Genomic DNA, 27,958 nt, shown 5'->3' with positions numbered 1-27,958 from the left:
GGGGAAGAATAAGAGCTCCCCGAATACCCTCTGGGAGACCCCGCATTCCCAGCTGCCTGAGTAGGGACGTGGGCACACCTTGCCCGGCCGCCCTCCATCCAACCCCCCAAGGGAGGCAGAGAGAAATCCGGGTCGTTGAAAACCAATAATTTATCAAAACGCTGCGTGTTTGCGTGGGAAGGTGCCGCGACAGACAGGGCAGCGGTGGGCAGGCGCACAGGGAGGGGATGGTGCCTGGATGGTGGGCGCTGCTTGCCGCGGGCGGCCGTGCGGGCGGCGGAGGGGAAGCTAGACATTCTTGCCGCGCAGGCGCAGCTCGTGGCGCCGCAGGTGGTTGTAGAGCGACTGCACGTAGGTGAAAACGCACTTGGGGTCGGGCTTCTTGCCCATGATCATCATGTCCTCCACCTCCACCAGGGGTACGCAGTCCACCAGCATCCTGCCGGGAGGGGGCACAGGAGTGATTGTCAGCGCCGGCCCCACCTCCTGCGGCGACCCCTCTACTCGAAGGTCTTTCCAGTGCCGCAGCCTGCGGGTCTTGCATAAACTCGACTCCAGATCGATTGACCGGGGGAAAAGCCTTCTAGGAAGGCTGAAACCCCAGGCCCTACCCACCCACGCCTGGAGGCACCCTGGTGGGGAGCAAGGCCAGGCAAATGGAGGCGAAAGAGGAGATCCCTGCCCCATCCCTTGTGTCCAGGCCCGTGGACCTACTGCAGGGTCGAGGTCTCAACCCCTAATCCTGGGGAGGTCCTGACTTCAGACCCCGTCCACTTATCTCTGGAGGGCCGCCTCCTTCTCACTCCCAAAGGTACACTCTAGCTGGCAAAGCCTTTCATTTGGACCGTGGTACCCAAGGGGCCTCAAATCCTTCTCTGCATCCAGGACCACTTCAGTGACCTGAACCCTGGATTATCTGCCAGCTCCCTGGCCTGGGACCTGCTGTAGAGCAGCTTGGGAACCCCCATCTACCTCAAGGGACATCCCTGCTGTGTGAGACGGAGGCCAGGGAGGTGTATGTATGTGTGGGAGGCAGTTCTTTAACGGGGGTGCAGATGAGCGTCCCAGTCAGTACACACTGGACCATTAGCATCACACTCGGGGCCAGGACACCCTGCTGACCATCCTCCAGGGGATCTTCCCAACCCAGGGATTGAACCCAGGTCTCCCTCACTGCAGGCGGATTCTTTACCAGCTGAACCACCAGGGAAGCCCAAGAATACTGGAGTGGGTAGCCTATCCCTTCTCCAGCGGATCTTCCTGACCCAGGAATCGAACCAGGGTCTGCTGCATTGCAGGCAGATTCTTTACCAGCTGAGCTATCAGGGAAGCTCACAGAACAGAAGAGGCATTCATTTCCAGCTCCACCACTTAGTAGGTGCAGGTCTGGGCCTGAGGCGATCCAGGCCCCCAGCCCTGGACGTTGGCACCTGCCTGGGGCCCCCTTCCTTCCATATTGCAGGAGCCCTCGCCCCACTCTGAGGGGAGTGGGCTGCGGCTACTAAATAACTGACAGCCCCAGGGCTCAGAGACAGAGCGCGCTCCCTGGCTCCATTTCCCTTCCTGGAGCCAGACCTCTCCTGCCTCCCATGCGCCACGCCTGGCATACAGTTAACACTGTCACTGTTGTTAAGTGAGTTTCCTTTGGTAGGGGGGGCATGAGGAAAGGAATTGTTCCTGTTCCCAAGACACCCAAGGGCCCAGGACTACCTGCCATCTTGCGCCTTCAAGGTCAGACCCTCAAGGTCAAACCATGTAAGGGCCAGGGCCCACTTTCCTTTCTCCAGGACTCCTTCAGGGAAGAAGCCAGGAAAGCAGGGGACCCGTTTCAGTGTAGGCTCTACTCCCGGCCAGCTGTGGAAGCTAGAGCAAACCCTGCCCTGTGACTCAGTTTCCCCATCTTTACAACAACAGCATAGTCATTCTTTGCCTCATTTGAGTCCTTGGAAGCACCGAGAATGAGTAAGAGGTTCCTGACCCTGTTGCTGACGTGCTGTGTGCCCTGGGGGTCGTCTCTGCCCCAGACTGGGCCTGTTCCAGCTGTACTGTGGTGAAGAGGCAGCCTCTCTCTGTAGCTTCTTCCAGCTGCGGCTATCTCCCGGGGTATCCTGGCCTTTCCCATCGTGGGGCTCCCTCCCACCTCTGGTGTCTTCCCTGGAGACCTTATAAAGCCATTGTTTACACCGGGGCTCACGGCACAGGGCTCTGGCTGCCCCAGTGACAGGCCAAACACCAGGCAATCCGAACAACAGCACGGCTGAGTCACACTTTCCAGCTGGAACGGGGCGGACTGGGCCCCTCTCCCTCCAGGCTGGCCTGCTGGGCAGCAGCTCCCAAGTCCATATATGACCTGGAGACAGCGCCATGCCCATCCTCCCCTCACCTGCACAGCTTCTCTGAATCTATGTGTGCATGTGGGGGTGGCCCCTCACAATGGCTCCAGGCCCTGAGGGGCATCTGGGTGCATTGCAAGCTCTGTCCCTGATTCACATTACTTTAGGCAATCCCTTTTCTCCTTCTGGGCCTTTTGTCTTTTCTTCTCTCTATGAAATGGGTGGGAAAAGGGATGGGGCCAGGAAAAGAGCCACAAGGTGGGGAGTTTGAAGTTCCCGTTTCCAGCCCCGGCTCTGACCTACCACCCCCTGGCACACGATGAGTCCGCCACTGTCTTCTCTCCTCTGAGCTCCTGGTATGTAATGGGCAGTAAGCTCAAGATATGAATTCTCTACTGTGACCCTGATGTGAGATGACCAGACAGGAAATGCCACGGCTGGTTTGGGGATCCAGGACCTCCACCAGAAACATCTTCCTGTTAAACTGGTCTTGTTCCTGAGCCTTTCATCTTAGAGCATGGCACAGCCAACCCCCCAGTGCACCAACTGGAGGCCTGGGACCCTCCTCCCTCCCCAGTGGATCCATCAGAACTCCTATCTCTCTAGTTAAGGTTCTCTAGCTGGCTAGTCCATCCCCTCCCTCCCTGTCCTTCATCCAGGCCTCACCCAAGGATTGTTCTAAAATGCTACCTACATCCCTTCTCTGTTTGGAAAACTTTTATGACTCTTGTCTTCAGAAAGAAGTTCGGACTCCTGAATATGACCCCTTCCTCCCCCTCACACCCAGACTAAACAAACATCCTCCCCTGCCTGGGTGTGCCATGCCCTCCACGTCCCTCAGCCCCACCCCGGTGCACTTGGCTGATCCCTCTGCCCGGGATTTCCTCTCCCTCCTTTAGCCTGAACTTGGTATTCAGATGCCAGCTTAGTGTGCACTTTTTTCAGCGAGCTGTCCCAGACCCGCTGGCTGGGTCGGGTGCCTCCCCCGCAACCCCGGGATCCCATGGCCTCCTGGGCTTCCTCCAGCTCTGTCCTGCCCATCTTGGTCATCACTGCCCATTGAGAAGAATGGTCTCATCTGCAAGGTACTGAGCAGCCAGAAGATCAGGCTGTGTCTGGCTCCTTCTGGCTCTTCTCAGGGGGCCCCTCTGCTTTCCCCTCCCTGTTCCGACCTCCCCGGCTTCTCTCTGAGCCCCCATCGAGCAGATCCAGCGCAACAGGGCAGGCGAGCAAGGCGGCGTTCCTCACCGTGGGGCCCCGAGCAGGGGTTAGGACTTTTTGGTTTTTACCAGCCCCTTCTGGACCAGACAGCGGTAGAACTCCTGGATGTACGTGTACACGCACTTCCAGTCAGGCTCTCGAAGCCGGACCATGTCCTCTGTGTCCAGGAGCTGCGGGCAGTCCGCATGGGTCCTGGGGAGGGTAGGGGGCCGGGGAGGGGTGGGGCGGGCCGGGCCCGAGTTGGGCAGCGGGGTGGGGGAAAGAGGCAGAGAAGAGAGAGGGGAGGAGAACAGAGACACACACACACACACACACACATACAGAGACATGAGTTCAGTTACGTTCTCAGTGCCGCAGTCTGCCAGCCTCCCGCATGCCCCCTCCCCACCGTGGACGTGCCGCTCAACTACCCATCACTAATGGTGTGCGATGCAGACAGGGGTGGGGGCCAGATCAGTCACAGGTGCAGAGAACTCTTGGGGCAAGCGGGAGGGAACGAGGGGTGGGGGGCGATGGCATTGGCGCCGGGGTTGGAGAGGAGGGCTGTGCCCCAGGGAGCGGGGGTGAGGAAGGCGTGAGAGGAGGTGGAGGGGGGGAGGAGGAAGAAGAAATCTGGGGGGAACCAGAAAGAGAGAAGGAGAGGAGGAGAGACAGGTGGAGGAGGGTGCTGAGAGTGAGGTGTGCAGACGGGGCAATGATTCCAAAGTGGAGGGCTTGCGGAAGTCCTATATAAGCCTCTGGCAACACCTATATAGGCTGGGCGGGCACGGTGCCCGGGCCAGGAGCCTCCTTTTGGAATCTCCAGCCGGGATCCCGTGGGAGCAGGAAGCTCTGGTGATAGTGGGAGGAAAGCAGGACAGAGAAAGGGCAGAGAGAGAGGGAGAAGGGGGCAGACGGAGGATGGAGGGGATACGGACAGGGCCACCTGGTGGGCCTTGGCCCGGGCTGGTAGGTGGGCCTCCGGCTCCTTCGTTCCGGCGGGCACCTGGCACGCTCAGCAGCAGGTGGGTGGGGTGGAAGAGGACGGGGGCTTTCTGGGGAAGGTGGGGGGTGGGTCTCAGCTGCTGAATGACAGTGGGGCTGGCCGGCTCCACGGAGCCTCGAAGCGGCTGGGCCTGGCGCAGATCGCCCAGCCCCAGACGCCCGGCCGACACCAGCAAGGAGCCGACAACCACACTTACTCGGCGGACGAGAAGGCCACCTCGAAGTTCTGACGCCGGTTCTGTGGGCTGAGCTGCCCGTAGTCGAAGGCCTCGGGGAAGAAGTTGTGCACCAGGGCACAGAAGGCCATCCCGTCACTCCAACTCGAGGAGAAGTTCTGGATGTCCACATGCTATGGGCAGTGGGAGGACTGGTCAGCGCCCCCATGCCCTCCACCCTCTGTGTTTTGGCATTCCAGATCTAGGGCAGCCGAGCTCAGAGAGGCCCTGTAGCTTGCTCAAGGTTGCACGGTAGGTGGGCAGTGCCTTCTCCCACTGTTTGTTAACTCCTGTATCTGCTACTTAATGGGCCAGAGTGACCAAGAGGCCCAGCACCACCCCGCTAAGGCCATGGTCATGCCCTCATCACTCTTTCTCTTACGTATAGATAGTCACCCAGTGCATTGAGAGAGCAATGAGGGGGAAGACTCCAAGAGTGGGGTCTGGTCCTGAACCCTGCCCACCATCCAAGGGCCCTCTCTAGGCCCTGCAACTTTATCACTTATTCAGGAATCTAGGGCATGTTATGAGGCTTCTCTGGTGGCTCAGATAAAGAATTTGCCTGCAATGCGGGAGACACGGGTTCAATCCCTGGGTCAGAAAGAGCCCCTAGAGAAGGGAATGGCAACCCCCTCCAGTGTTCTTGCCTGGGAAATCCCATGGACAGAGGAGCCCGGAGGGCTATAGTCCTTGGGATTGCAAAGAGTCAGACGTGACTGAACGACTAACACACACACACACACACACACACACACACACACACACAGCCTGTTATGTGTCACAGAAGAGGAATTCCCATCGTCCCTGCCAGACACAGTGGCTATGAAGGGTACAGCTGCAGCTGGGGGACATATGGGGGTGGGGAGGCCCTCACCTGGCCTCCTGGGGCTCACCTCGTAGCCACGTGTCTTGGCTCGGCACCAGTCTAGCAACATCTGCTTGATGCTGTTGGCGTTGGGGACCCCGAAGCTGGTGGAGCGCTGCACAGCCATGCGGGGTCCACCCGGGCTGCTGCGGGAGTCATGTAGAGAGCCGGGTTACAATGGGCACTTTCTCCACCTGCCCACCCAGTAGGCCAGATCTCCACGCCCCCGCCCACCAGAGCCCAGACCCCGCCCCATGTAGTCACTAGGCCCCGCCCTGCCCACTGCGACTCACCCTGCCGCGCCTTCCTTCTCCAACTTCTCAATCATAGCCTTGCGCGCCTGGGACGCTGAGGTTTTGGGCAGGCTCTGCGCCTTCATCAGCTCTTTCTTCTTCTCTGCCTGGCGTTTTTCCAGGGCCGCTAGGCTGCCAGACCGTGGGCTGGCCTCATCTTCCCGGTCGAAGATACTGAGGGGTGGGTAAGCGACCGGTAGGGCCCCGGGAGCGGCTCCTGTGCCTCGACCCCGACTCGCCAAGGGCTAGTCACGCTCCAGACCTTACACTCTTCCCGTATCTCCACCACCGGCAATGCCGGCCAGCAACGGAGGGGCTCCCATCACACACGTTTTACAGAGTAGACTGAGGCTCAAAGGAATAGAAAGTAGGAGCCAAGCTCTTTTCAACAGACTTGCCTGTGGGGAGTTCTCTTCCAAGGCTCATTATAGGCCCAGGTTACAGGTGTGTTCCCATTCCAGGCACTGTCAACTAATAATGACCACCGATGTGCTAACAGCAATGGTAACAATAATAACAGCTCGTGTCTCTTGAGCCCTTTCTATATGTCATTTTAAATTGCACAAGGGTTAGGGGTGAGCTTACCACTTCCACTGGAGATGAGGAAATGGAGGCCTGTGGCCTCAGATTTCAGAGGGCACGGGGAGGGGGACCAGTGCAAGGACTTGAACACAAGTCTCTGATGCAGAGTCTCTGGACCCCTGCAGTACCCAGCCTGAATTCTTGACCCTACCTACCCCAACGTCCTCTGTAACATAGGCGTACCCCTCCACCACGGGGTTAAGATGTAAAGATGCTCTCTGTGACATGGGACGTGGTCTGCAGACACTGGAAAGTGGCAGTGCCATCAGGTAGCTCAGTGTGGTGGGGAGGCCTCGCTAAGACCCCAAGCAAATTGTTGGCCTCCGCCAACGATTTGGCATAGTTGAGAATTACATGAAATGGCAAGGCAAGCAGGAGTGTTCTGACTCCCACTCTACCTCTCTCTGGCTGTGTGCCCAACATCTCCCAACACCTTGCTCTACCCATCTGTAGAATGGGCATGCAATGAGGTCTCCTGCGGCACTGACTCCTCCGTGGTCTGGGAGAAGGTACCTGTGCTCACCTGCCCATCTTCTTGGATGATGAAGAGGAGAAGGTCTTAGTTTGCATCATGGTGCTGCCACCACCATCTGCAAGAGAGGGAAAGGGGAGCACAGTGAGGTCCCGGGCTGGGAGACGGGGCAGGAGGGCTGGCGGAGGGATGGAGGGAGCCACAGGCAGAGAAGAGAAAGTGACGGCTGGACAGAGAGACACACAGACGAAAGTTTGGAGTGACAGTTCGAGGAAGAGCCTGAGGAGGTGGGCTGGCAGGCAGGCACGCGGAGACGCCCGGTGGCCTTACTCTCTGAGCGCCTCACAAAACTCGACTCCACTGTGGTGGTGCGGGCCGTCCGTGTGCCGTCATCTGCATGGGCAGGGGTGAGAGGAAGGGTGTGAGCGGCGGGATGGAGGGGCCGTGGTCCCGTCCTGAGCCCAGCTTGGCCCCTTACTGGATTGGACGAGCCGCTCGGTCTTGGTGACCGTGCTGACGGCTGAGCCGTCAGCCGTCTGTTGGCTGTGCCTCGTGCTGGTCTTGGTTGTCGTGTTGCCGCGGCCCTCCCCTGGCCGGGCCCGGGCCTCTTGCAGCCGTCGTTCTCGTTCCTTGTCCCGCTGGTCTGGGTGGGGGATGGTCCCACGCATGCCCAGAAAGGTCACCATCGCCCACACAGCACATATGCACGGGCACACGGGGCACACAGATGGGGTGGAGGGCAACTCGTTAGCAACACTGAAGACACGGGGGCAAGGGCCCTCTCTGGGAGTAGCTGAGGGGGAGGGGGGAGCTATAACCTGGGAGGGAATGGGGGCATGTGGTGCACTCGGAAATGAGCAACAGCTGAACTTGAAGGGGGAGAGTATGTGGATCCAAGAAGGGAGTGTCTGTGCGAATGAGTAGCTGAGTCTGGGAGGGAGTATCTCCAGTTAGGGAGGGAGTAGCAGGATCCAGGGAGGAGAAGCTGAGAGAGGGCAGCAGCTGCAGGGGCCTTCAGATAGGTCTTAGCAGGGAGAAGAGCAACTAGAAGTCCACAGACGGAGTCCTTGGAGGTAGCTGAGAAGCCATTTGATCCAGGGACGGGGTAGCTGGGAGAGAAGCTGGCAAAGGGGGTAACTGCCCCAACATCCTCTGTAACACAGGCGTACCCCTGCCTAGAGAAGCAGCAGGTGGGTGGGCATAGAGGCTGCCAGCCATCCGTGGGCTCTGCAGGAAGCAGCTAGATCCAGAGAGGGAGTAATTGAGAGAATCTGGAGATGCAAACGGGACTAGAAGCTGGAAGAAAGAATAGCTGGGTCCGGGGGTGGGAAGTAGCTGTGCCTGGGGAAGGAGGCAGAGCCCAAGGTGGTCATCGGTGGACCTTGAGGAGAGAAAAGCAGCTGGAAGGAGGAGTATCTGGATTCAGGGAAGGAGCAGTTGACAGAACTTGGAGAAGCAACCGGATGGAAGCAGGAGTTTCTGGGGGAGAGAGTAACCGGGGTCTAGGAGGGAGAAGAGAAGTTGGTTCTGGGTCTGGGAAGCAGGAGAGAAGCATCTAGAAAACGGAAGCGCTGGATCCAGAGGAAGGAGGCCAGGCAAGAGCCGGGTCCCAAAAAGGCAAAGCTGAGTCTAGAGAATACACTGGGAGGCGCTACTGAGCTGGAGTGTCCATGAATAGACCCCAGAGAAGGGGGCAGCTGACCTGGGGGCGGGGTGGGGGCATTGGGCTCTCTACCTCTCTTCCTTTGCCGGAGCTCACGCAGTGCAGCCCGGATGAGCTTCCGCTCCTCAAAGTCCGTAGTCTGATCCAGCTGCAGACAGAGCCCCCATCATTTCCCACCTGGTGCCTGCCCGCCCGGGCCCCCGCCCACCCCAAGTCCACCAGATGCAGCCATACCATCTTGTCCAGGACGCTCTCATCCTCGATGGCCATCAGCTCCTCGGCACTCAGCGGGCTCCGGCTCCCTGGTGCTTTGTCCACTCGGGTCTGCTCGGCACCATTGGCCACCTCCACTGCGGCAGAGGGGGGCTCTGCGGGCTCTGGCTCCATCTGCAGAGAGGGGAAAGGGCATGGGTTATAAGCAGGGCTGTAGATGAAACCAACCGTGCCTCCAAAGGACAGGAGACCAGGCCCTGGGGCTACTGGCACAGGCTTTGAGATACCACTAGCCAGCTGGACTGTCTGCCCAGGCATGGCCCCGCTGGTGTGAGGCTCAGGGAAGAGGCACTGAGAGCTTTGTTGCTGGGCTTCCCATGTACCCAGAACTGTCTTGATGCAACTAAGGGTGGCGATAATGGTGATTTCCATTCAGTAGTGAGCACTGTGTGAACACTGAGTATTCCTAACAGATGGGAAAGCTGAGGCTCAGGGCAGCTGTGGGACTTGTCCCCAGTCCTTCTAGAAGTGTGACGCGGCCCGGCGTCTGCGCTGAAGCCTAACCCCTGAACCCGAGTTCCTTCTGCCGCTTCGTTCCCAGCCCCCTCCCAGGCAGGCTGTGCCCTGTCCTGCCCGTTCCCAAAGCCTGGGTCCTCCTGGGCCAGTGCCCAGGCAGCATGTGTCCCCCCTCCACACGGTGAGGGAGCTGGACCAAGGCCCACAGGCTCCTGACCAGGTGTCTGACCAGGGCTGCCCAGAGCCAAGTCCTCTCTGGAGCTCGCCCCTGCTCCCCACTCCCAGCACGTCACCCCCTAAGGGGCCCCTCTAGCCTCAACCTAGCCTCCTACCCATCCAAGGGCATCTCCCCAGACCCCATGCAGACAAGCCCCCAGCCCAGCTATCACAGCCCCATCCCCTCCTGGCAGGGCCCCTTGGTCTGCTGTAAGGGTAAGGAGAGACGAGGTGGCAGCTGCTTCGGGGAGGCTCGGCCTGGCTGGGGCAGGGAGTGGGGGTGGGGCTGGGGGCTGGGCCCCGGCCAGGGGCTGCCAGGGCAGCCGCCACGCGTGCCTCAGGGCCAGGGGCATGGCACCATCTCGCCTTAGCCTGGGAGCACCGGCGCCCCAGTCCCCTGTACAGACAGGAAAACTGAGGCTCAGAACGGGTGGTGGCACCCCTAAGGTCCTCCGGCAGAGGCCGAGCCTGGCTCCAAACCAGCCCCCCCAGCAGCCCACAGGGACTTACGAGACTGGCGCTGTGGGCAGGGCCGGCAGAGGAGCGGCGGCGGGTGCTGAAGGCAGGTGGGTGGGCCACGGGGGTCCCGGCATCCTCGGCCGCCTGGAACAGGGCCTCGGGGTCTGCGGCGGCCAGGAGCAGCTCACTGGGCTCCAGCTCAGGCTCAAGGTCAGGCACAAGCGGGACCCCCATCCTCAGGCTCAGCACCTCCACCTGCCTGCCCAGTGCATCCAGCCGCCGGCTCAGAGCGGCCGTCTCCACCCGCAGCTCTTCGGCTGCCCGGGCCACCGGCTCCATGGCCGAGGCTGCTGCTTCAGCGGCCTGGGTCACCGCCGCCCGGCCCGCCTCAGCCACCGCCCGCAGCTCCTCCAAGGCCCAGCCCAGTCGCTCCTCGAGGGCTGCGGCCAGCTCCGAGCCCGGCCCCGGGACCCCCGGCATGGTGCTGGTGGGGGGCTGTGCGGTGGGATGACGCCAGGGACTGTGCTGGGGACTGCTGCTCCCGGCTGGCCGACTCGGGCTTTGCAGCTGGTCCTGAGGGCGCAGGCAAGGGCAGCGGGCCTGCCCCGCCCCTGCTGGCCTCCCGGCCCGCCGCCCGCCAGCTGGGGCTGTAGCCCAAATAGAAACCTATTCTGGGCTCCCTCTGGAAGGGGGCCGTGGGGGGAGGGGCAGCCTGCCCAAGCAGGCGGACCGCCAGGCCTGGCCCTGGCCCTGCAGAGATCGCAGACCGGCAGCACAGCGAGGCTGCCCAGGTGCTGAAGCACTGCCTATTCCCCGTGGGTGGGGAGACTCAGGGAGGGGGCAAGGAACGGGCCTGTCAGGGCCCCCGTGTGCATGAGCGGAGAGGACCCAGCCTGCCAGGCTCCAGACGCCTGCATCCTCTGCTCTGCCCTCACGCCATGCTGTTTTAGAAAGCCTCGAGCAGGTTGGGGGCAGGACTTCGCGCAACCTGCTGTGGCGAGTGCCTGGTCCCTGAGATAGACGTCCTCTGCCAGCCTCTGTGCTCAGATCCAACCACAGCTTTGAGCAGGTGCATCCCAGGCACACCATCTGCCTCCCTTTGCTTCTGGAGGGGGACGCTGAGGCCAGTTGGTGGTCTCAGATCCCCAGGCCCCCGGTGGTGTCTCCCATCACCCCCAGAGCCTCAGCCACCCTGTCCTCACCTCCTTGGCAGAGAGTGCTTTAAGTGCCGACCTGGGAGGGGAAGGGTGCTTCCTGCCCCCGCCCTCTCCCTGTCACCCCTAAAGCTGGCTCTATTCTCTCTCACTTCGAAGTCCCACTCAGCCCCTGGAGCAGCACTGAGGCCATTACCTGGGCAGCCGGGTGGCTCACTGGGGATTCCCTCCCCTGCAGAGCATCCAGCCAGCTGATGCTGGGCTCCAGGATGAATAATGGAAGGCTGCAGCGGATTCAGTTCCCACGGCACCTGCTGGGCTGCTGCCTCACCTGACTGGCACCCCCCTGCCTGTGCCCCCATCGGTGCTTCAGCCCAGTATCCCCTCCCCCGAGATGCTGACGCAGATGGCAATCGCTAATCTCCAGTCTCCCAACGGGCCAGGCTGATCTTGGATGAGCAGATGAGCGGCTCTGCACCTCAGGGCTGAGGTCCAGCGCAGGGTCGGAGCAGGGCCCCTGTGGCCGCTACAGGATGGGGGGTGGGTGTGGCGGGGCAAGCCCTCACCACCCTCCCTGACCTCACTTTTCCCATCTGTTCATGAGGAATGCACTGGCCAATTCTGGAGTAGGGGCCGGAAATCATCACATGGGAAGCTTAAGGCCGGTACGCAGTGAGCTTCCGACACGCCTAGTGGCTGATTGGTGAGGTCTGGCCTTAGCTCTGCCACCAACTGGTTGTGGGCTGGGGGCACCTCCCCTGTCTGGGCCTCGTTTTCCCGTGTGTGTAGTAGGAGAGAATCCCGGCGAGCCCTAACACCCTGAAGCCGTCCACGTGAGGCCGATGATGGGGAGGCTGACGGGGTGAGGAGCAAGGGCTCACCTTTATGCTGCAGCCTCCTCGGCTACCCAGGGAGGCAGGGCTGAAGCTGGTGACGTGAGTGACACTGCCCAGCCGGGCTAGGTTCCCAGGGCTGCTGATGTGGGTGATGGTGCTCTTGCCCCCACTGCTGGTGCTAATGAGGGTGGGGGGCGCCCGCAGCCCCAGCGTCAGTTCTGGAGGGGGAGAAGGACAACCGTCAGGATCAGAGGTGGGGGCATTGCCAGTCCAGGCTGATGGCGCCCCTCGTTTCCAGCGCACCCTCTGGAGACACCCTGAGCCCTGGCCACGGCACGTGTCCTGTGTGCGGAGCTGGACGGCCATAGGCACGCAACCCCCAGCAGTGGGGAGGCAGAGGGGAGGCCTACCTGCCCTCTGGTTGCCCGTGGGCAGCAGCACCCGGCCTGTGGAGGCCTGGCCCCGGCCATCCTTGATCTCGATGGTGAATGTGGTCTTCATACTGGCCCCTGGCTCGGCGGCGCCCACGGCCACGGGCAGCGGGGCGCTGGGCTCCTCTGAGCCGGCCACGGGCCCCCCTGCTCTGTTTTCAAGGGACCTGACGGCCAAGCCCCGCCCCCTGGGGCCCTCCTCCCGAGGGCAGCTCTGAAGCTGGGCCAGGGGCCGGGCTGTTCCCCGCGAGGAGGGGCCACTGGAGGAGGAGGAGGAGGCGGCAGGGGTGGTGCTGGTGTGGGAGGGGCCTGGGAGCCTGGCAGGGGTCGAGGGGCCGAGGGCCGCGCGGGGTGGGCCTTCCTGGAGCCCAGCAGCCATAGGAGAGTCCGATGTGAACTTGCGCACGCGGTCCCGGACGGAGCCCGCCCGCTGGAACGGGGAAGGTCCGCTGGCGAGGGGGGTGGGCTCTAGACGGGACGGGGCAGGTCGTCAGTGGTTGGCTGGGACAGGCACTGCCCAGAGCCCAGGGTTGGGGGAAGCAGGCAAGTACCTTGGTTCTGGGCTGGCTGGCGGGGGCTGAGCACAGACAGGGAGAGTTGGCAGGGGCGAGGGTCAGCCAGGTCTGGCAGCATGGGGAGGCGGTAGCGGCCAAGTTGAGGCGGGGCAGAGAAAGGAGAGTGGACAGTGGAGACCACCTCTTGGAGTCCTCTCTTCCACACCCCTCTAGCCTACCAGCCCATCCTGCAACTCCCACAGCTCCCGGCTTCCCCACGCAGCTGCGTCCCTCTCTCTCTCACAGGCCCCTCCTCCCGCTGACCCCAGGATGACTTGGACACTGCCAGGAGCTGGGGCTAGGCTTGGGCCGGAGGAAGGGTGCCCAGATCCTCCCTGCCGATGGGGAAGGGGGACACTCCCCTGGCCAGCACTGCCCAGGGCTGCAGCTGGGAGATGGGTGCACTCCCTTTTTGGGGAAAAGAATGTGCCTGAGGCCCGTTGCCTTTCAAGGCTGCAGGAGAGCCTCTGGCCATGGGTGGGGGGGAGTGGGCCGGGCGGGGGGCGGGGACACCTCGGGGGCAGTGGGAGGAGGCAGTGTCAGAGAGGGCCTGGACCCGAGGGTGCTGGAGCCGTCCAGGCACCACAACCCATTTTGCAGGCAGGGAAGGGGAGGCCCGCGCTGTCTCTGCTGCCGGAACCCTCACCTGCTCTCTTTGTGTCTGAGCGACCTTTGGTGGGGCCTTGGGCGGCAGGGGGCTCCGTGGGGCTGGGCGGGAACTGCAGGGGAGACACGGTGTGGGCAGGGGTCTGACTCCCAGACCCGGGAGCTCACCTGCTTGGCAACCCCGCCCCTCATCCCGACTCACCTTGTCGACCACCTGCCCGTCTGTGCTGGGGGTGGCTGGAGGCTCCTGGGGCTCAGGGCTGGTAGCCCTGGGCGGGCTTGGGGGAGGCTCGGGACTGCCCAGAGCCTCGGGGGCAGGGCACAGGGCCTCCTCGGCAGGCTCCAGCGGAGGCTCAGGAGAGGTAGTGGTGGGCGAACCGTCGGCTGAGGCAGGTGGGCTGGGTGTGTCCCTGGGAGGGGCCCGCAGCAGGAGCGTCACCGTGGTCACATCCCGGCTGGAGCTGCTGGGGGTCGGGGTTGGCTCTGGGACCTCCACCTGCTGCTTCTGTTCCTCTGGCTTCGGCACCTGCGGGAGGCCCACAGGATGCGGCCAAGGCTCCCTAGGCTGGCAGCGCCCCGGGCAGGGCATGCAAAGCAGAGGGGCTGGGCACGGCTTCCTGCAGGTGCACCTGTGCAAGCGTGGTTGCTGGCGCACCACGAGCGGTCTCTGATCCCCACTTCCCAACCTCTTGGCACTGCCTGGTCACAGGAAGTTCAGAGAGGACCAGCTCCTGATGTCAGGGGTTAGGGACAGCAGCAGACCTTCTGGGGACTCCCAGACTTAACAGATTCCTGGAGTGGAGACCCCTGACCCCTGGCCTCAGCCTGGTTAACCCGTGGGGTAGGGGGCTTCCCAGGTGGCACAGTGGTGAAGAATCTGCCTGCAATGCAGGAGATGCGGCTTTGATTTCTGGGTTGGGAAGATCCTGGAGGAGAGAATGGCTACCCACTCCGGTATTCTTGTCTGGAGAATCCCATGGACAGAGGAGCCTGGTGGGCCACAGTCCACGGGTTAGCAAAGAGTCAGATACAACTGAGCGACTAACACTCGGGGCAGCCCTGCCAGGTCCAGGGGCCCAGTGGCTCTGCCGGCCACTTAGGGAACCTGCAGGGCCCGACCTCTCACCCACATGCCCTGGAGAACAGACCCTGTGAACAGCTGGGGCCTGAAGGCGGGACCCGATGAGCCAAGGTAAGGATGTGGGCTGTCTGGAGCAGGAGGGGCGGCCACGGATGGTCTAAGCTGGGCCGGAGCCAGGGTCTGATTTGCATTTCAGGGAGATCCCCGGTCTGCTGAGTGGAGGCTGGATGGCTAGTGTGGGGGTGGGAGGTAGGCCTGGGAGCAGGGAGGCCAGCAGGGTGGTAATGGGAGACAGACAGGAGCCTGGGAGCAGTGCAGATAAGCTGGCTTTGCTCAGGAGGCCTGGGTAGAGATGAACTCTGGCATGGGGACATGTCACCAGAGCTTGCCTGGGAGAGTGGGGCAGAAGCCTGAGATTAGAGCCCCAGTATTCCCCAAACACAAGCTGGGCACCCCCCCAACAGTGAGAGACACACAGGCGCTCTGTGGTGCTGGCATTGGTCGGCCCAGGACCTCACCCACGCCCCTTACCTCACATGGTTCTAGCCGGCGTGCTGCCTGCCCCTTGCTGTCCTCTCTTGAGCCACTGTTGGGACGCCCGCTGTACAGCCTTCCAGCCAAGGTGGCAGCTGGAAGGGAAGGGAGAAGTGTCAGGTGAGAGCCAAGGGGTCGGGGGGTTGGTGGAGGGGTCGCTGAGGGCAGCGTGCAGCAGGGCCGGGGCGCGTACCCTCGATCTCCTGGGCCCGCACACGGCGGATGGCGGCTCGGATCAGCTTCCGCTCCTCGTATTCCGCGGCGCCCCGCAGCTGCGGGTGAGGGGTGGGTGTCGGGTGTTGGGCTGTGAGTCCAGGTCTTCACCGGCCCAGCCCCCTCCCTTGCCCCTGGCCCAGGCCTCACCAGTGCAGTCAGCTCCTCCACATCATTCATTGACTCCAGCCGTCCTGCCAGCCGTGCCAGAGCAGCCCGCTGCTCAGCCTCCCGCTGCTGGGAGCTGCAGGGACACCATAACTGGTCACCTCCGCGGCCAGGGCCGAGTCCTGGAGGATGTGGGCTGAGGGTGGAGGCCAGGACAGGGTACCCGGAACTTCAGCAGAGGGGCAGGTAGCTGTGCACACCCTCTGGCTACACGCTGGCACATGCACGCCCAGGGACCTGAGTGCTAATACCACACGGGTGTGGCCAGGCACGTGGTCCACGCCTGCAAACATCCTTGTATACTACCCCAAATGCGTGCCCATGCGGCCGTGTGCACACCCAGATGGGCAGCAGACACCTGGCTCAGGCCTGCCTGCACAACACGCACTGAGCCCTGGCACATTCGGTCCCACCTGCGTGTGTCCCCACTCCCCGCCACCGACACTCACTGCAGCCAGTTCTCCTTGTTGTCCTGCCGCTCGGCACGGAAGCGCTTCGATGCCAGGGCCTCCTCCTCGCGTTCCAGCTCCTGCCGCTGCAGCTCCCGGATGGCCGAGCGGATGCGTCGCCGCTCTGCCAGATCCGTCGTGACCTCCAACTGTGGACAGGCGGAGGCGGCAGTGGGGGGTGGGGGGCAAGTCATTTTGGCTGCCAGGGGCGGAGGGCGGGCAACCAGCTGCCCACGGCTTGGCCTGGGGCACAATGAATGGTCTGTCTTGGCTCCCTCTGCCCCAAGCCCATCACGTGCCTGCCTGCCCACTCAAACCTGGTCTCAGGGGGAGACCCAGATCATGGCCAGGGCTTCTGGAAGGCCCACCATGCACGGTGATCCACAGACTGGGCAGCCGGCATCCCACCCACCTGAGCCAGATGCCAAGTCAGGCATGCCTTCCTGTGATTCTACTCCTGCCTCTCAGAGCCCTTCAACGAACCCCGAGAGCCACGGAGTCATTTGTGGAGGAGGAGAGAGGCCATCCTAAGGGCCCCTAACAGCGTCCCTCAGCAGGGAAGGGTGATTCGGGCTGCTGGGGTCCAGCTGTGAGCAAGGGAGACTCCCACAGTCCCGGTGCACCACAGCCTTGCTGATGGGTGGCAGCCTCATCCATATTGGACAGATGGGGAAACTGAGGCAGGGGCAGGCCCTCAGGAGTCAGAGCTCCCTGCCTGGTCGGGGGCTCTTTTTCTCCCTACGCTGGTCCAGATCCAGCCACCATTAAAGAGGCAAAGGGGCTGGTACCCGTAATGTTAGGGCCAACCCCCCAGACAGATAAGGCAGCTTGCACTAGGGTCTACCCAGGGCCCTAGAGAGGGCATCCATGGGGACAGGTGCTCCCACCAGCTTCTCGGCCCGTCCTTCCCTGGCAAACTGAAGGTGACTGGTCTAACCAGGTCCGGGAAAGGGCACCTTCTCTGGGTGGTCAGCCAGCCCTACTGCCCCCACCCTCATCCTCCCCACGGAGCCTCTGTGGGAGAGGGGAGAAGGACTGGCTTAGGGCCCCCAGGACGATAATGGCAGAGATAGGCCTCCAGGGTGGGGTCTGTGTCAGGTGGGGGCAAGTGTACACACGGTGATTTCCTCCATACCGCCCACCCCCCCGCCCCCAGTCCCCAAGGGACAGCCCTGGGAACCCTCTGCTGCCATTCTGTTCCGCTTCCTCCGCCATCATTCCTTCCTGCTCCCTGGGGGGTCAGGTGGGAGCTGGGGATGTTTCAGTGGGGGGTGTGGCTGGCCCAGCTTAGCCATGAGCTCACTTGTACCAGTCTGAAGAGAGCAGAGACAAGTGACAGAGCCCCCCAGGGAACCTTCAGTCTTCACATTCCCTAGGAGCTTTGGGAGGGTCCCTGGAGGCTCAAGACAGAACAACCACCCCCCCACCCCCCGCCACCAGCTGGCTCCAGCCCCAGTCAATCTCTGCTGGGTGGTCAGAATCATATCCCCAACTTCTCTAGTCTTGGCTTTCTCACTTGGTCCCCCTTCGGGGCAGTGGGTGGGGATAGAGGAGGTGACTCGGGGTCCCCCACCTTGCAGAGCTGTGTATGGTTGATTCCAGAGTCAGACAAGAGGGGAGAGAGAAAAGTGAGGGAAGTGAGGACAGGATCCCCAGAGGCATTTATAATGTTTACTGAGAATCTGTGTGCAGATCCTGTGCTGAGTCCCATAACTGTCCCAACTTCACAGAAGCCCTAGGCACTCTATTACTCCCATTTGACAGATGAGGACACTGAGGCTCAGGGAAAAGTGATCTGAGCCAGGGTTTGAACCCAGGTTTGAACCCAGGTAAAGCGTCTGTCTACAATGTGGGAGACCTGGGTTCGATCCCTGGGTCGGGAAATTCCCTGGAGAAGGAAATGGCAACCCACTCCAGTACTCTTGCCTAGAAAATCCCATGGGGTCGCAAAGAGTCGGACATGACTGAGTGACTTCACTTTCACTTACCATGACTCTGGGGCCTTCCCTGGGCTGAGGATAGCTCTGTGACTGTTGTCTGTCTACTATGGTGAATATCTTGATGACCCTCGTACTATACTGGGGACCCCCTGCAGCCTGTACTAGAGATGCCCCGGGGTTTAAGGGAGTCTATTATGCGGGAGCAGGTGGAGAATGAAGCTCAGCTCTCCACCCCCAGTCCTGACCTTGACTCAGGCCCCAAGCCCTCTGTGGTAAGCTAGGAGATTGTGGGCCTGGGAGGCCAGCTGATGCAGCCCCTCCTGTGCAGAGGGTAAAGAGGCTCAGAGATGCAATGAGCCCTAGCCCTTTGTCTCCTGGGTTCCCCTTCCCAAACCCCTGGAATCCTGAGATGGGGTTCTCATCCTTGAAGAAAGGTTGATGTGGGAACTTCTGCCCACCCCTGGGAGCCTCAGTGTCCCCATCTGGAAAATGGGAGCCTCTGTCTGATTCCCCACCGTGGGTGGGGCAGGGCTGGGGAATGGACAGCCCCACCCCACTGGTGACCCTCGCGCATGACCCGTCCCTTTGGGCTTGGAGACAAAGGTCCGCCCACCGTGTCCCTGCTGTGTGTCCCGCGTTGCCAGCCCTCTCCGGCCCCACCGCCCTGAGTGGAGGGGGCTGTTGTTGGGAGGGAAGGAAGTACAAAGCGCCATTGTCCGCCGGGGGGAAAGGGAAGGAGATGGGGCGGTTTCCGAAACTGCCCGGTGAGATTCTCCTGGGAGGAAAGAGGGTGCTTCCTCCTCCCGGGGGGCTGGGCCTCCGAGTACTTTGTACTCTGGCTGCCGGGGGCGCCCCCGGCGTCTGCCTGTCCCCACCAGCACCACGGGGGAGACTTTGCGGGCATTCGCTCAGTGCCGGCTCCTCCAGGTACGGAAGAGGGACCGGCCGGCAGCGAAGCCAGGCCTCGCCAGAGGGCGCTGAAGGCACGCGGGCCGCTCGACCGCGGCTGCCCGCACCGCCCACGCCTCTCCCAAGCAGCCCGGCCCGAGGCGCCCGGCCCGGAGCCAGCCAGACAGGAAGCCCCCCGCCGCCGCCTGCTTTAACATCCCCGGCTATGGAGAGGAAACACAGGTTCGCGGACTTAAGCAGCTTCCGCAGGTCACCCAGCTAGTGTCAGTGCCCGATCTCCAGCCCGGGACCGAGGCGGAGGGCGTCCCAGTGTGTGGCGGAGGCGCACGTGGTGTTCGTGGCCCCAGGCACCCCCTTCCCGCACAGCCCCTCTCCGAGTTCGCAGGCATATGCGGGAGCACATCCGGAGGGCATCTCGGGTTCCCCAAATCGGCCCGACGCTCAGGCGCGGGTCAACTTTTCCCTTAAAAGGCCCGGCCCCGCGGGGAGGAGCCCGGCTCGGGACGCCCCCTGTTCCTGCCACGAGGCCGGCGCGCGCGGGGCGGGACCCTCGGCAGCGCTGGGGCGCAGTAATGGCGGGCGCCTGGCCACGGAGGGCCTGGTCCTGGAATGGGAAGGATTTAGGGAAAGGGAAGGCGGGGTTCGGGGTCCAAGACGAGGGCCGAGGTCTTGCTAGTCCTCTCCCAGGGAGGGGGTCGGGGATGAGCGGCGTACAGCCAACGGTCCAGCTTCTCCGAAACCCTTTTTCCAGTGCCCAAGCCTGCATGAAGCAGGGGTGGCGGCTGAGAGCCGTGAGCCTGGGCGGACCCCTAGAGATGGGGATGCGCGGAGACCTGGCTTTCTCTTCACTACCCGCGTTAGGATTCTGACTTCCTGCCGGGAAGTCGAGCTGACAAGGTGGGAGACTTTGGAAGCCCATCTTCAGGTTGCACACAGCCGCCTGTGGCAGTGGCAGACACCCAGAGTCTGAGGTGCTGTCCGAGGCCGAGTACCTTGGGCAGACGATGGCAGTGACTGGGCTGAGCTGGCTGGCTCCAGCCCCTGCCTCCAAAGGAATGGAATGGGGGTGGGGTGGGTCATTTGCCTTCTCCCAGGGAAAGTAAATCTTTAATTTACCCCCTGGACATGGGTCAGGGGCTGAGCGGGTGGGGCTCTGGCCCCTTCTCCTGTTCCACTGCTCTCTGCCCTTGCTGGTGGGCACATACTTGCCCTGCTCGATTGCCCCACTACCTCTCTGTGCATGGTACCGATGTTGGGGGAGGGGCTTCAAGAAGAAGCTAGGGAAAGGGGATATAGGGGGCCCATCTTTTTCCACACCAAGATCTAGGCCCATGCCTCATTCCATCCTCATGCCAGCTGAAGGACCTAGATATTATGTTCACACACATTGCCCCCACCTCCCATTTTACAGATAGATTAGAAGTCACAGAGTTCCTAAGGGTCCCCAAGGCCTGTCTTGATGAGCTCTTCTGGCCTTGACTTATCCAGGTCTCTTGGTCTCCCATGATCCTCTTTGGGGGTTTGTTTGGATCCTGGCTAATCCTTTTCCTAGCTGGGCAGGTGACTTCCTTTTCCTAGTCACCCTGGGCAGGTGACTTTACCTCTCCGAGCCACAGTATTCTCCTCCTGGTTCTTGGAGCTGCTGTGACCATTCTGCGAGACAGTGTGCTTAGCCGCCCAGCCTGCTCCCTGCTATTCCCTGGCGTATTATTAATCATTGCTGCTACTGTTATCATTGGGCTGGCCTCCAGGGGTGGATACTGCCCAGGCTGTTGCTTGGGAGAGGCAAATCCAGCCTCCCCACACCTGTGGCTGCACATGGGCAAGTCCTCACCAGTTACTGTTTAAACAGGTGGTGGCACTGGGGGGCTGGGAGGAACAACCTCAGCACCTGGCATGGATGGGCACATGCCACCAGAACCTCTGCATCAGCCACGTGGAACAGCCCTAGCCCTGTTTCCCTGAGCCCTCCCTCTGGCCCCTCCCCCATCACCTCCTCTCGTCACCTGAGAGGTATCCTGGACAGACCCTGCCTCTCCGGCCTGGCTTGTCTGTCCTCATAGTAGAGATGATGGGACCACTTACCAGCTTCCGCAGGGCTCCCTCATCCAGCCCAGCTAAGGTTTCGTCTGCCATCTTGCTGGCCCTGAGCTCCGTCCGTCCCTTCCCGGTGAGTTCCCCAGTGCCTCTGGCACCTGACGCCAGCTCAGGAAATTCTGCAGTGGATAGACGTGAGTCAGGCCTGCGGAGACCTCCAGAAACCACAGGCACTTGGGCTCTTGTGCCTCAGTTTCCCCCTCTAACCCATGATCATCCATTGGTGTCCCATCCTTCTTATCTGTGATGTCACTCCTGGCTGGGAGGTGCCTTCTTCCCTCAGGTAGTGTGTGCTGGAAAACTCAACGAACCAAGAGGAGAAGCCCCTAGTTCCAGTCACCTGGACTGCTAGCTTGCTGTGTGGCCTCAGCTGGGCCCTTGCCATATCTAAGCATCAAACAGGGAGGGTAGGGATCTGGATTGTGAAGCCAGGGCCCAGCAAGGCCCACCCAAGCTGTGCTCACCACCAGGGGGTGCCGGCCACACTCCATGGCTTCCTGCCCCACCCACCCATCCCCAGGGCCAGCCCAGCCCCCAGTCATCCCAAAAGCTCAGCCTCTGGCTATGGACTAAGCCCAAACCCAAGTCCTTGATGCTCTAGCGCCACTCGCACTTCCCCAGGTAACTTAAGCCATTGGAGGTAACATTCTGTCTTCCAATGCTTGAGGACAGCCCTCTGCACACACCCCTCTCCACTCCTCCCCTTCCCGCCCTCCCCCGATGCCAACTGCCCTGACTTCATGAAGCCAGGTGTCCGGACACCCAGCTTCTCCTGCCAATTCCCACACTTAGAATTCAGTTCCCTAGCTGGAAAAACATTCAGAAACTGATCCGCCCAGCTCCTGGACTTTGAAAAACAGGATTGGAGAGGGCCATAGGATTGTCACGGAGGATGGAGGATCCCAAAGACCCAGAGGGCAGGGAAAGGATTTAAACTTGGCCACCTCTAGCTTCTGAAGTCCCCTTCCAAAGTGCCCTCAGGGGCTCAGGACACTCCCTCTTGCCCTATTACTGTCTCTCAAAATGGCCCCCTAAATCCTGGCCCAGCTTCCCAGCGTAACTCTTTTCTTCCTCCCGCAGCCCTAACCTTTCTGGAATCTCCAGGGCCCATGGCCTGACACACCAGAGGTGCTCAGTTACTGTACGGTGACTGAAATGGTCCCAGGATTGCCCCTGCTCCCGCTGATTCATCCCGCAGTCATCCCTTCCCCCTCCCCAGAACAGTCACCTTTTGAGTCACCTCATCCGGTGAATGGGTCTGGGGGTGTCCTAGTCCACACACTTGGGGTTCGTGGGACTCTGCCTGTTCAAGTCGCTGCTTGCTTCCCCATCCCTGTAGTCTCGGACAGGTGGCAACCTCCCAAACTCCCTCTGCTGCGGTCCTTCATAAGCAGTCACCAGACTTAGGTTCTGTGGATACTCTGAGTTCCCCCATGTCTTCTGAGGGGCAGGGATCCCTAATGCTGAATCTAGAACTCCTAGGGAAGTCTCTTTCTCTTCAGGAATTCCCGCCGCTGCTCCACGCCAGTCCCATGGCTCCCTGTCACACAGTGTGGGGTCCCCAAAGTTTGTGAGGGGCCTCAGAGGAACGGAGGAGCTTCCTCGGGGTTTCTGCCCCCATAGACTTACACCCCTGGTGGTCGTGGAGCCTCCTGGAGATCCGTGAGCGTCTTTACCCCGGGTCTCAGAACTTTTACCCCGTCGCTTAGCGCCCCCGTGGATGGGTGGGAGCTCCCAGACCTGAGGGTCCCAGAACCCTGGGAGTCCACATATCCGGGTGCCACCCTCTAACCCGTTGGGGGTCCTGCTGCCGCCCGGAGGCCCCGCACACCCACCTCTCCGTCTGGTCCGCCCGTCCCGCGCGGGCTCAGGTTAGGTCGTTCGGAATCCAACAGATGGACGACTAGGAGCGGTCAGGCGGAAGGCGCCGCGACCGGGATCCCAGGCCCGCTCAGCAACCGTCCCCGGGATTCTGCTAGCACCGCCTGTCCAGCCGCGCCTGCAGCCCCGAGGACCCCGCCCCGAGCCCCCGCGCCAGCCAATTCCGGGGAGGGTCCCGCCCACACTCCTGCCTTATTGGGGAAATTCAATTTTGACTACCACGCCCCTAGTGGAGGCCCCGCCCTTCGCGGGCCCTGGAAGTACAGGATTGCAGTCTTGGGGCCACTGCTCCTGCAACCTTGGCTGGTCGAGTGGGCGTCGCCAGGAGGACGCAACTTTGCGCCAAAGTCGGGGAGGGCGCGCGAAGCCAGGGTAAGTGGCCCGGGATAGTACTATTCGCGGAGCCTTCGGGACAGCCTCTCTCCGCCCTCCTCTTTGTTCGTGAGACCCTGTCCCCTCCCTCAGCTCCGCCCCCTCCTCGCTTCTGTGCCTGGGCTTGGCCGCTGCCCCCAGGCTGCTTTCAGGACACCTGGTCCAGGCCACCTCAGAGCAGGGACTAAGTGGCCGGCAGCACATTGACCCTACGTGGGGGCACCTCAGGGGCCGCCTCAGATGCAGTAGTCAATCACACACCTCTTCCCCAACCCACACACCTTTGCACACACATTCACCTTATCTGTCACTTCTCCCTGCCAAGCTCCTCAGGGTCGCCCTCTTTCAGCGCTGGGGTTTTAAACTGGAACACCAAGTCCAGAATCTCATTCAGTAAATGGAGGAAATCGAGGCCTTGAGAGAGCCGACATGCCCAAGACAACATAAGGAATAAATAAGGGGACCTCAGAGCTCAGACCCCCCTGGGAAAAACCACTCAGTCCCTTCTACTAGAGATCAGGGTCCCTTCCGCAGGTCTCCATGGAGACCAAAGGGACTTGGAGCCTGGGAGGTGGTGTCTGGAGTCCTGTCTGTCAAATAATAACAATAATAATGTAAACTCATTTATTTTGTACTTGCCATGTACCAGGCATATAATCCCTATGATGACTGTTTGAGCCCAAGATTACCGTCTCATTTTACAGTTGAGGACACGTGATAGGTAGTGGAACTGTGATTCATACCAGCACGTTTTGAGTATAGAACCTGTGCTTCTAACCACTGTGATATGGGATTATGCGGAAGTGGCTTCAGCCTGTTGCATCAGGAGACTCAGCCCCACTGTCTAGAGCCTCTGTGACCATCCGCCACCACACCTCACCCCCATCTAGACAGAGGGGCAGTATCCACTCTGAAACTCTTTTAAAGACGTCAACTTATTTCACCCCCACATTCCTGAGAGGTGATCCCATTTTACACATGGGAAAACCTCAGCGCTGAGAGGGAAGAGACTCCTTAAGGTCACATGGGAGGAGGAGCAAACAGAGCCCAGTTTGGGCGCTTTAATTCGAGCAAGCCGCATCTACTCTCTTTCTAGTTAAACTAGATGTAATGTTTTAAAATAAACTTTGTTTTATTGTTACCATTATTATTATTATTATTTTGGGGGTGGGGTGGGGTACGTGGCTTATGGGATCTTAGTTCCCCTGCCACGAATTAAACCCGGGCACTCTAGCAGTGAGAGCTCAGAATCCCAATCACTGGACTGCCAGGGAATTCCCAACCTAGATGCCTTTTTATTCTCCAGGACGAGGGTCAGGACCCTCCAAGGCCAACTAGGTCCTAGTCAAACCTCGCGCGCCCATTGGAATAGCCCTCTGGGGCGGAGCACAGGTAGGCCACCTGAGTGGCGGCTGTCTTCTCCAATGAATGGCTTTCTTCGTCCTAGCTCCGCTCCTCACCCCGCCCCCACCCCCACCCCCAGCAGGGAGAAACGGCACGGGTGAGTCTCTGTGTGGACTTTATGTGACACTCACGCGCTCACTAGTTCCTGGTAACACTGAAGATAAGCACTGGTCCCGCCCCTCCGTCAAGCCCTCAGGGCTGGGGTCCTCCTCCAATCTTACTTGCCTTCCCTTCCCATCTGAAAGGGGCGGGGCGAGATGGTGGTGAAATAAAGATCAAAGGGCGGCCCGTGAGGTCCTGGAGAAGCTTGCAGACACAGTATAGGAAGGAGCAAAACGTCCCAAGAGGAGGACCCTGGGGTTTACTGAGCACCTGTTGCATGCCTGACATGGGATTTACCGGGTTGCAAATTGACCACGGAGCTAGATATGTATTAACCCAAATTCTACAGAGGAGGAAACTAAAGTTCACGGAAGTGAACTGAATGAACTTCCATTCAGTTCAGCTGAATGGCATTCAGCTGGTAATGCCATTCAGACCTGAGTGGAATTCTGTCCCATGCCAAAACCTCTTTCGTTTACCTTGCTGCGACTAGGATTGAGGAAATCCTGGAAGACTTCTTAGAGGAGGTGATGTTGCAAACTGATCCATGAGGAAGGGTGCAAAGAAATCCATCCCACGGAGAAGAGGGAGAAAGATGTGAAAGGGTATTAGTGGCTAGGGAACAGTGTGAATAAGGCCAGAGGTTTGTAAGTGGGAAAAGGAGGCAAGAAAGGCTGTGGATAGAGCAGGAAATGGGGATGGAAGACCTTCCATTTGTGAAGTGCCCTAAATGCCAGGTGAGTAGGGTGAAAACTGTGGCGGCCTGGGCTGCAGTTGGTCCATCTATAAAATGAGGGTCTTGGCCCAGCTCACTTCAGGCCCTCCCAGAAAGGGTTCAGATTCCTCTAGGTCCAACTCTAGACTGGCAGAGTGGGCAGTGGCTGGAACAGCTCATGGGCCAAGGGTAATATTTTGCTCTAGTCTCTGAGTCTGAAAATAAATATTTTTACCAAGCTGGCAGTGCCAGATCCCTGCATCTCTCTGGCTTCCCCTCCCCCAATCCGGGGTCCTGCAGAGAAAGCCCAGTCCTGGGGTCAAGAGGCAAGAGGAGTGATGGGTTTTAGACCCGGCTGCAGCCCAGGCAAAGTTTTCTTTCCCTTGGAGCCTCAGTTTCCTCATTTGCACAGTGGGGTATTTGTGGCCTGAGCTTTCTGAGCCCTCTCCCTATCGACTAGACAACATACAATTCCAAGACTTCCAGGGAGACCCCACCTTGGGAATGTGTGCACAAGGGGCTGTAAGTCCAGTCAAGGCCAAGACCATGAGCCTATTGGAGGTCCCGAGGCTGCTGGGCACCAGGAGGAGTGAAGGGGTTAGAGCTGGGTCAGAGTTGGGCCTGCTCTTGGGGTCTCACTGCCTCATGAGAGTAGGGGGAGAGACGGTATTTGGACTCTAAACGTTGTCGAGGGACTTCTTTGTGGTCCAGCAGCCTTCCAATGCAAGGGGGTGTGGGTTTTGATCCCTGGTCTGGAAGCTAGGATCCCACATGCCTCGAGGCCAGAAAAACAAAACATAAAACAGAAGCAATATTTTTTAAAAAAATAAATAAAAGTTGTAGACAAAGAACCCTCACCTGCTGTTTGGCATGTGGAAGAGGTGGTGAGAGGGTATGGCATGAGAGAACAGGAAGGCAGGTGGGACTCTGAGGATTTTGCTGGGAAAAGGTCATATAGGAGAGGCTGGAGCATGGGGGGCCCTGGAGAAGAAGAACTGGTTCTTGCTGGGGTTGGCTGGACCCAAGGGCTGTGACCCTCTTCCTCCTGGGCAGAACTGGAGGCCGCCAAGGTCATGGCCTGCAGCCCCAGGAGTGGGGCTGGGGATCTGTTTGGCAAACCAGTTTGGCAAGGCTGTCTCCTCTGTGATGTCATCCAGCCGTGGTGTTCTCTGTGTGACACGGTCAGATAAACGTCCGGGCTTGGAGGAGAAGCGGGCCCGGGCCTAGGTGCTGAGGGGTGGGGAAGGAGTGACCCTTCAGTATAGGAAACTGGGAGGCAAGTGAGCCCTGTGAAGGCAAAGCGCACCTGAGACACCCACTGGGCTGTGATGAACTCCAGGAGAACAGCCTCACGGACAAAGGAGAGGCTTCTGGATGGGCCAGCCTGGACTTCCTGTGACTTCCGGGAGTTCCCTGATGCCTGGTGTCATCTAGGCTTATCGCTGGGGCCCTGTATAACTGCTGGCCAGTGGGTTGGAACCATGAAAATACATGAGTGGCAGTTTTATTTTTACTACGAACCTCATGGCTTGAACCCCGTGAGGTAGAACTCCATCATATACAGAAGAGGAGACAGGCTCGGCGAGGCCAAGCCACACCAGCACCTCACACAGGATTAGAACCCAGAACCCTTGATCTTAACCACAGTATCCTGCCACCTACCAATTGGGATCTCTGCCTACATGGTGCCTTATATATTTTTTAACTGCTTGTGAGCACAGCAGCTGAATCACGGCGTCATAGAATCGTAGATGCCCACCTTGTGGTCTAGGTAGGTGATCAGTCCTAGAGAGGTCAAGGAACAGGCTTCAGGTCACACAACAGTTTGGAGGTGGAACTACTCCATACCCCAGATCCCCACCCTCCCCTTGTTTCCCTCTCAAGGCCTGGCACACCCATGCACGAAATAGTAGTTGTTAGCACATATTGAGTCCCTATATGTGCCATTCAGTCATTTATCATCACCACAGCCATGAGAGGTATGTGCTAAGATTATATCCATTTTACAGATAAAGAAGCTGAGGTTCAGGGACTTCCTTGGTGGTCCAGAGGTTAAGAATCTTCCTTGCAATGCAGGGGACATGTGTTTGATCCCTGGTCAGGAAACTAAGATTCCACCTGCCATGGAGCAACTAAGCCCGTGCGCCGTAACTCTAGAGAGTCCGTGTGCTACAACGAAGGATTCCACATGACCAACGAGGACCCCGCATGCTGCAATTAAGACCTGACCTAGCCAAATAAAAGAAATGAATATTAAATAAAAGAAAGAAACTGAGGCTCAGAGAAGGGAAATCATTTGCCCAGGTTGACACAGCATGTTGGTGGTAGGGCTGGAATTTGAACCAATCCCTTGGTGGACCCAAGAAGCCTCACTGGAGGCATGAAGACCTCTGGACAGGAGGTGGGCGGCCCCTTTGCAGGCTCCCGAGGTAAGCAGTGTCCAATTTATAGTTTCCACACAGGCCTGGCCTCCCTGGGGC

General features: G+C 60.1%; 1 protein-coding gene across 10 annotated transcripts; it reads right to left on the bottom strand.

The window, feature by feature from the left end:
- Positions 1–131: 131 nt before the first annotated feature.
- On the bottom strand, positions 132–26,432 carry SMTN (smoothelin). 10 transcript variants are annotated; one of them, NM_001076879.1, is given in 21 exon segments: positions 132–439; positions 3,582–3,746; positions 4,736–4,887; positions 5,647–5,764; positions 5,912–6,085; positions 7,017–7,083; positions 7,296–7,358; positions 7,444–7,608; positions 8,701–8,776; positions 8,863–9,015; positions 12,068–12,240; positions 12,433–12,921; positions 13,005–13,076; positions 13,654–13,726; positions 13,816–14,139; positions 15,226–15,323; positions 15,422–15,500; positions 15,592–15,685; positions 16,059–16,207; positions 20,993–21,123; positions 22,840–22,963. In NM_001076879.1, coding segments are annotated over 19 exon segments (2,715 nt in total). In that variant the 5' UTR covers positions 21,044–21,123; positions 22,840–22,963; the 3' UTR covers positions 132–439; positions 3,582–3,601.
- Positions 26,433–27,958: the final 1,526 nt, after the last annotated feature.

The sequence above is a fragment of the Bos taurus genome, chromosome 17 (genome assembly GCF_002263795.3).
Source record: "Bos taurus isolate L1 Dominette 01449 registration number 42190680 breed Hereford chromosome 17, ARS-UCD2.0, whole genome shotgun sequence".
Lineage (NCBI taxonomy): Eukaryota > Metazoa > Chordata > Mammalia > Artiodactyla > Bovidae > Bos > Bos taurus.
The sequence above is the reverse complement of the archived record's forward strand: the minus strand, read 5'-3'. Positions and strand labels throughout refer to the sequence as shown.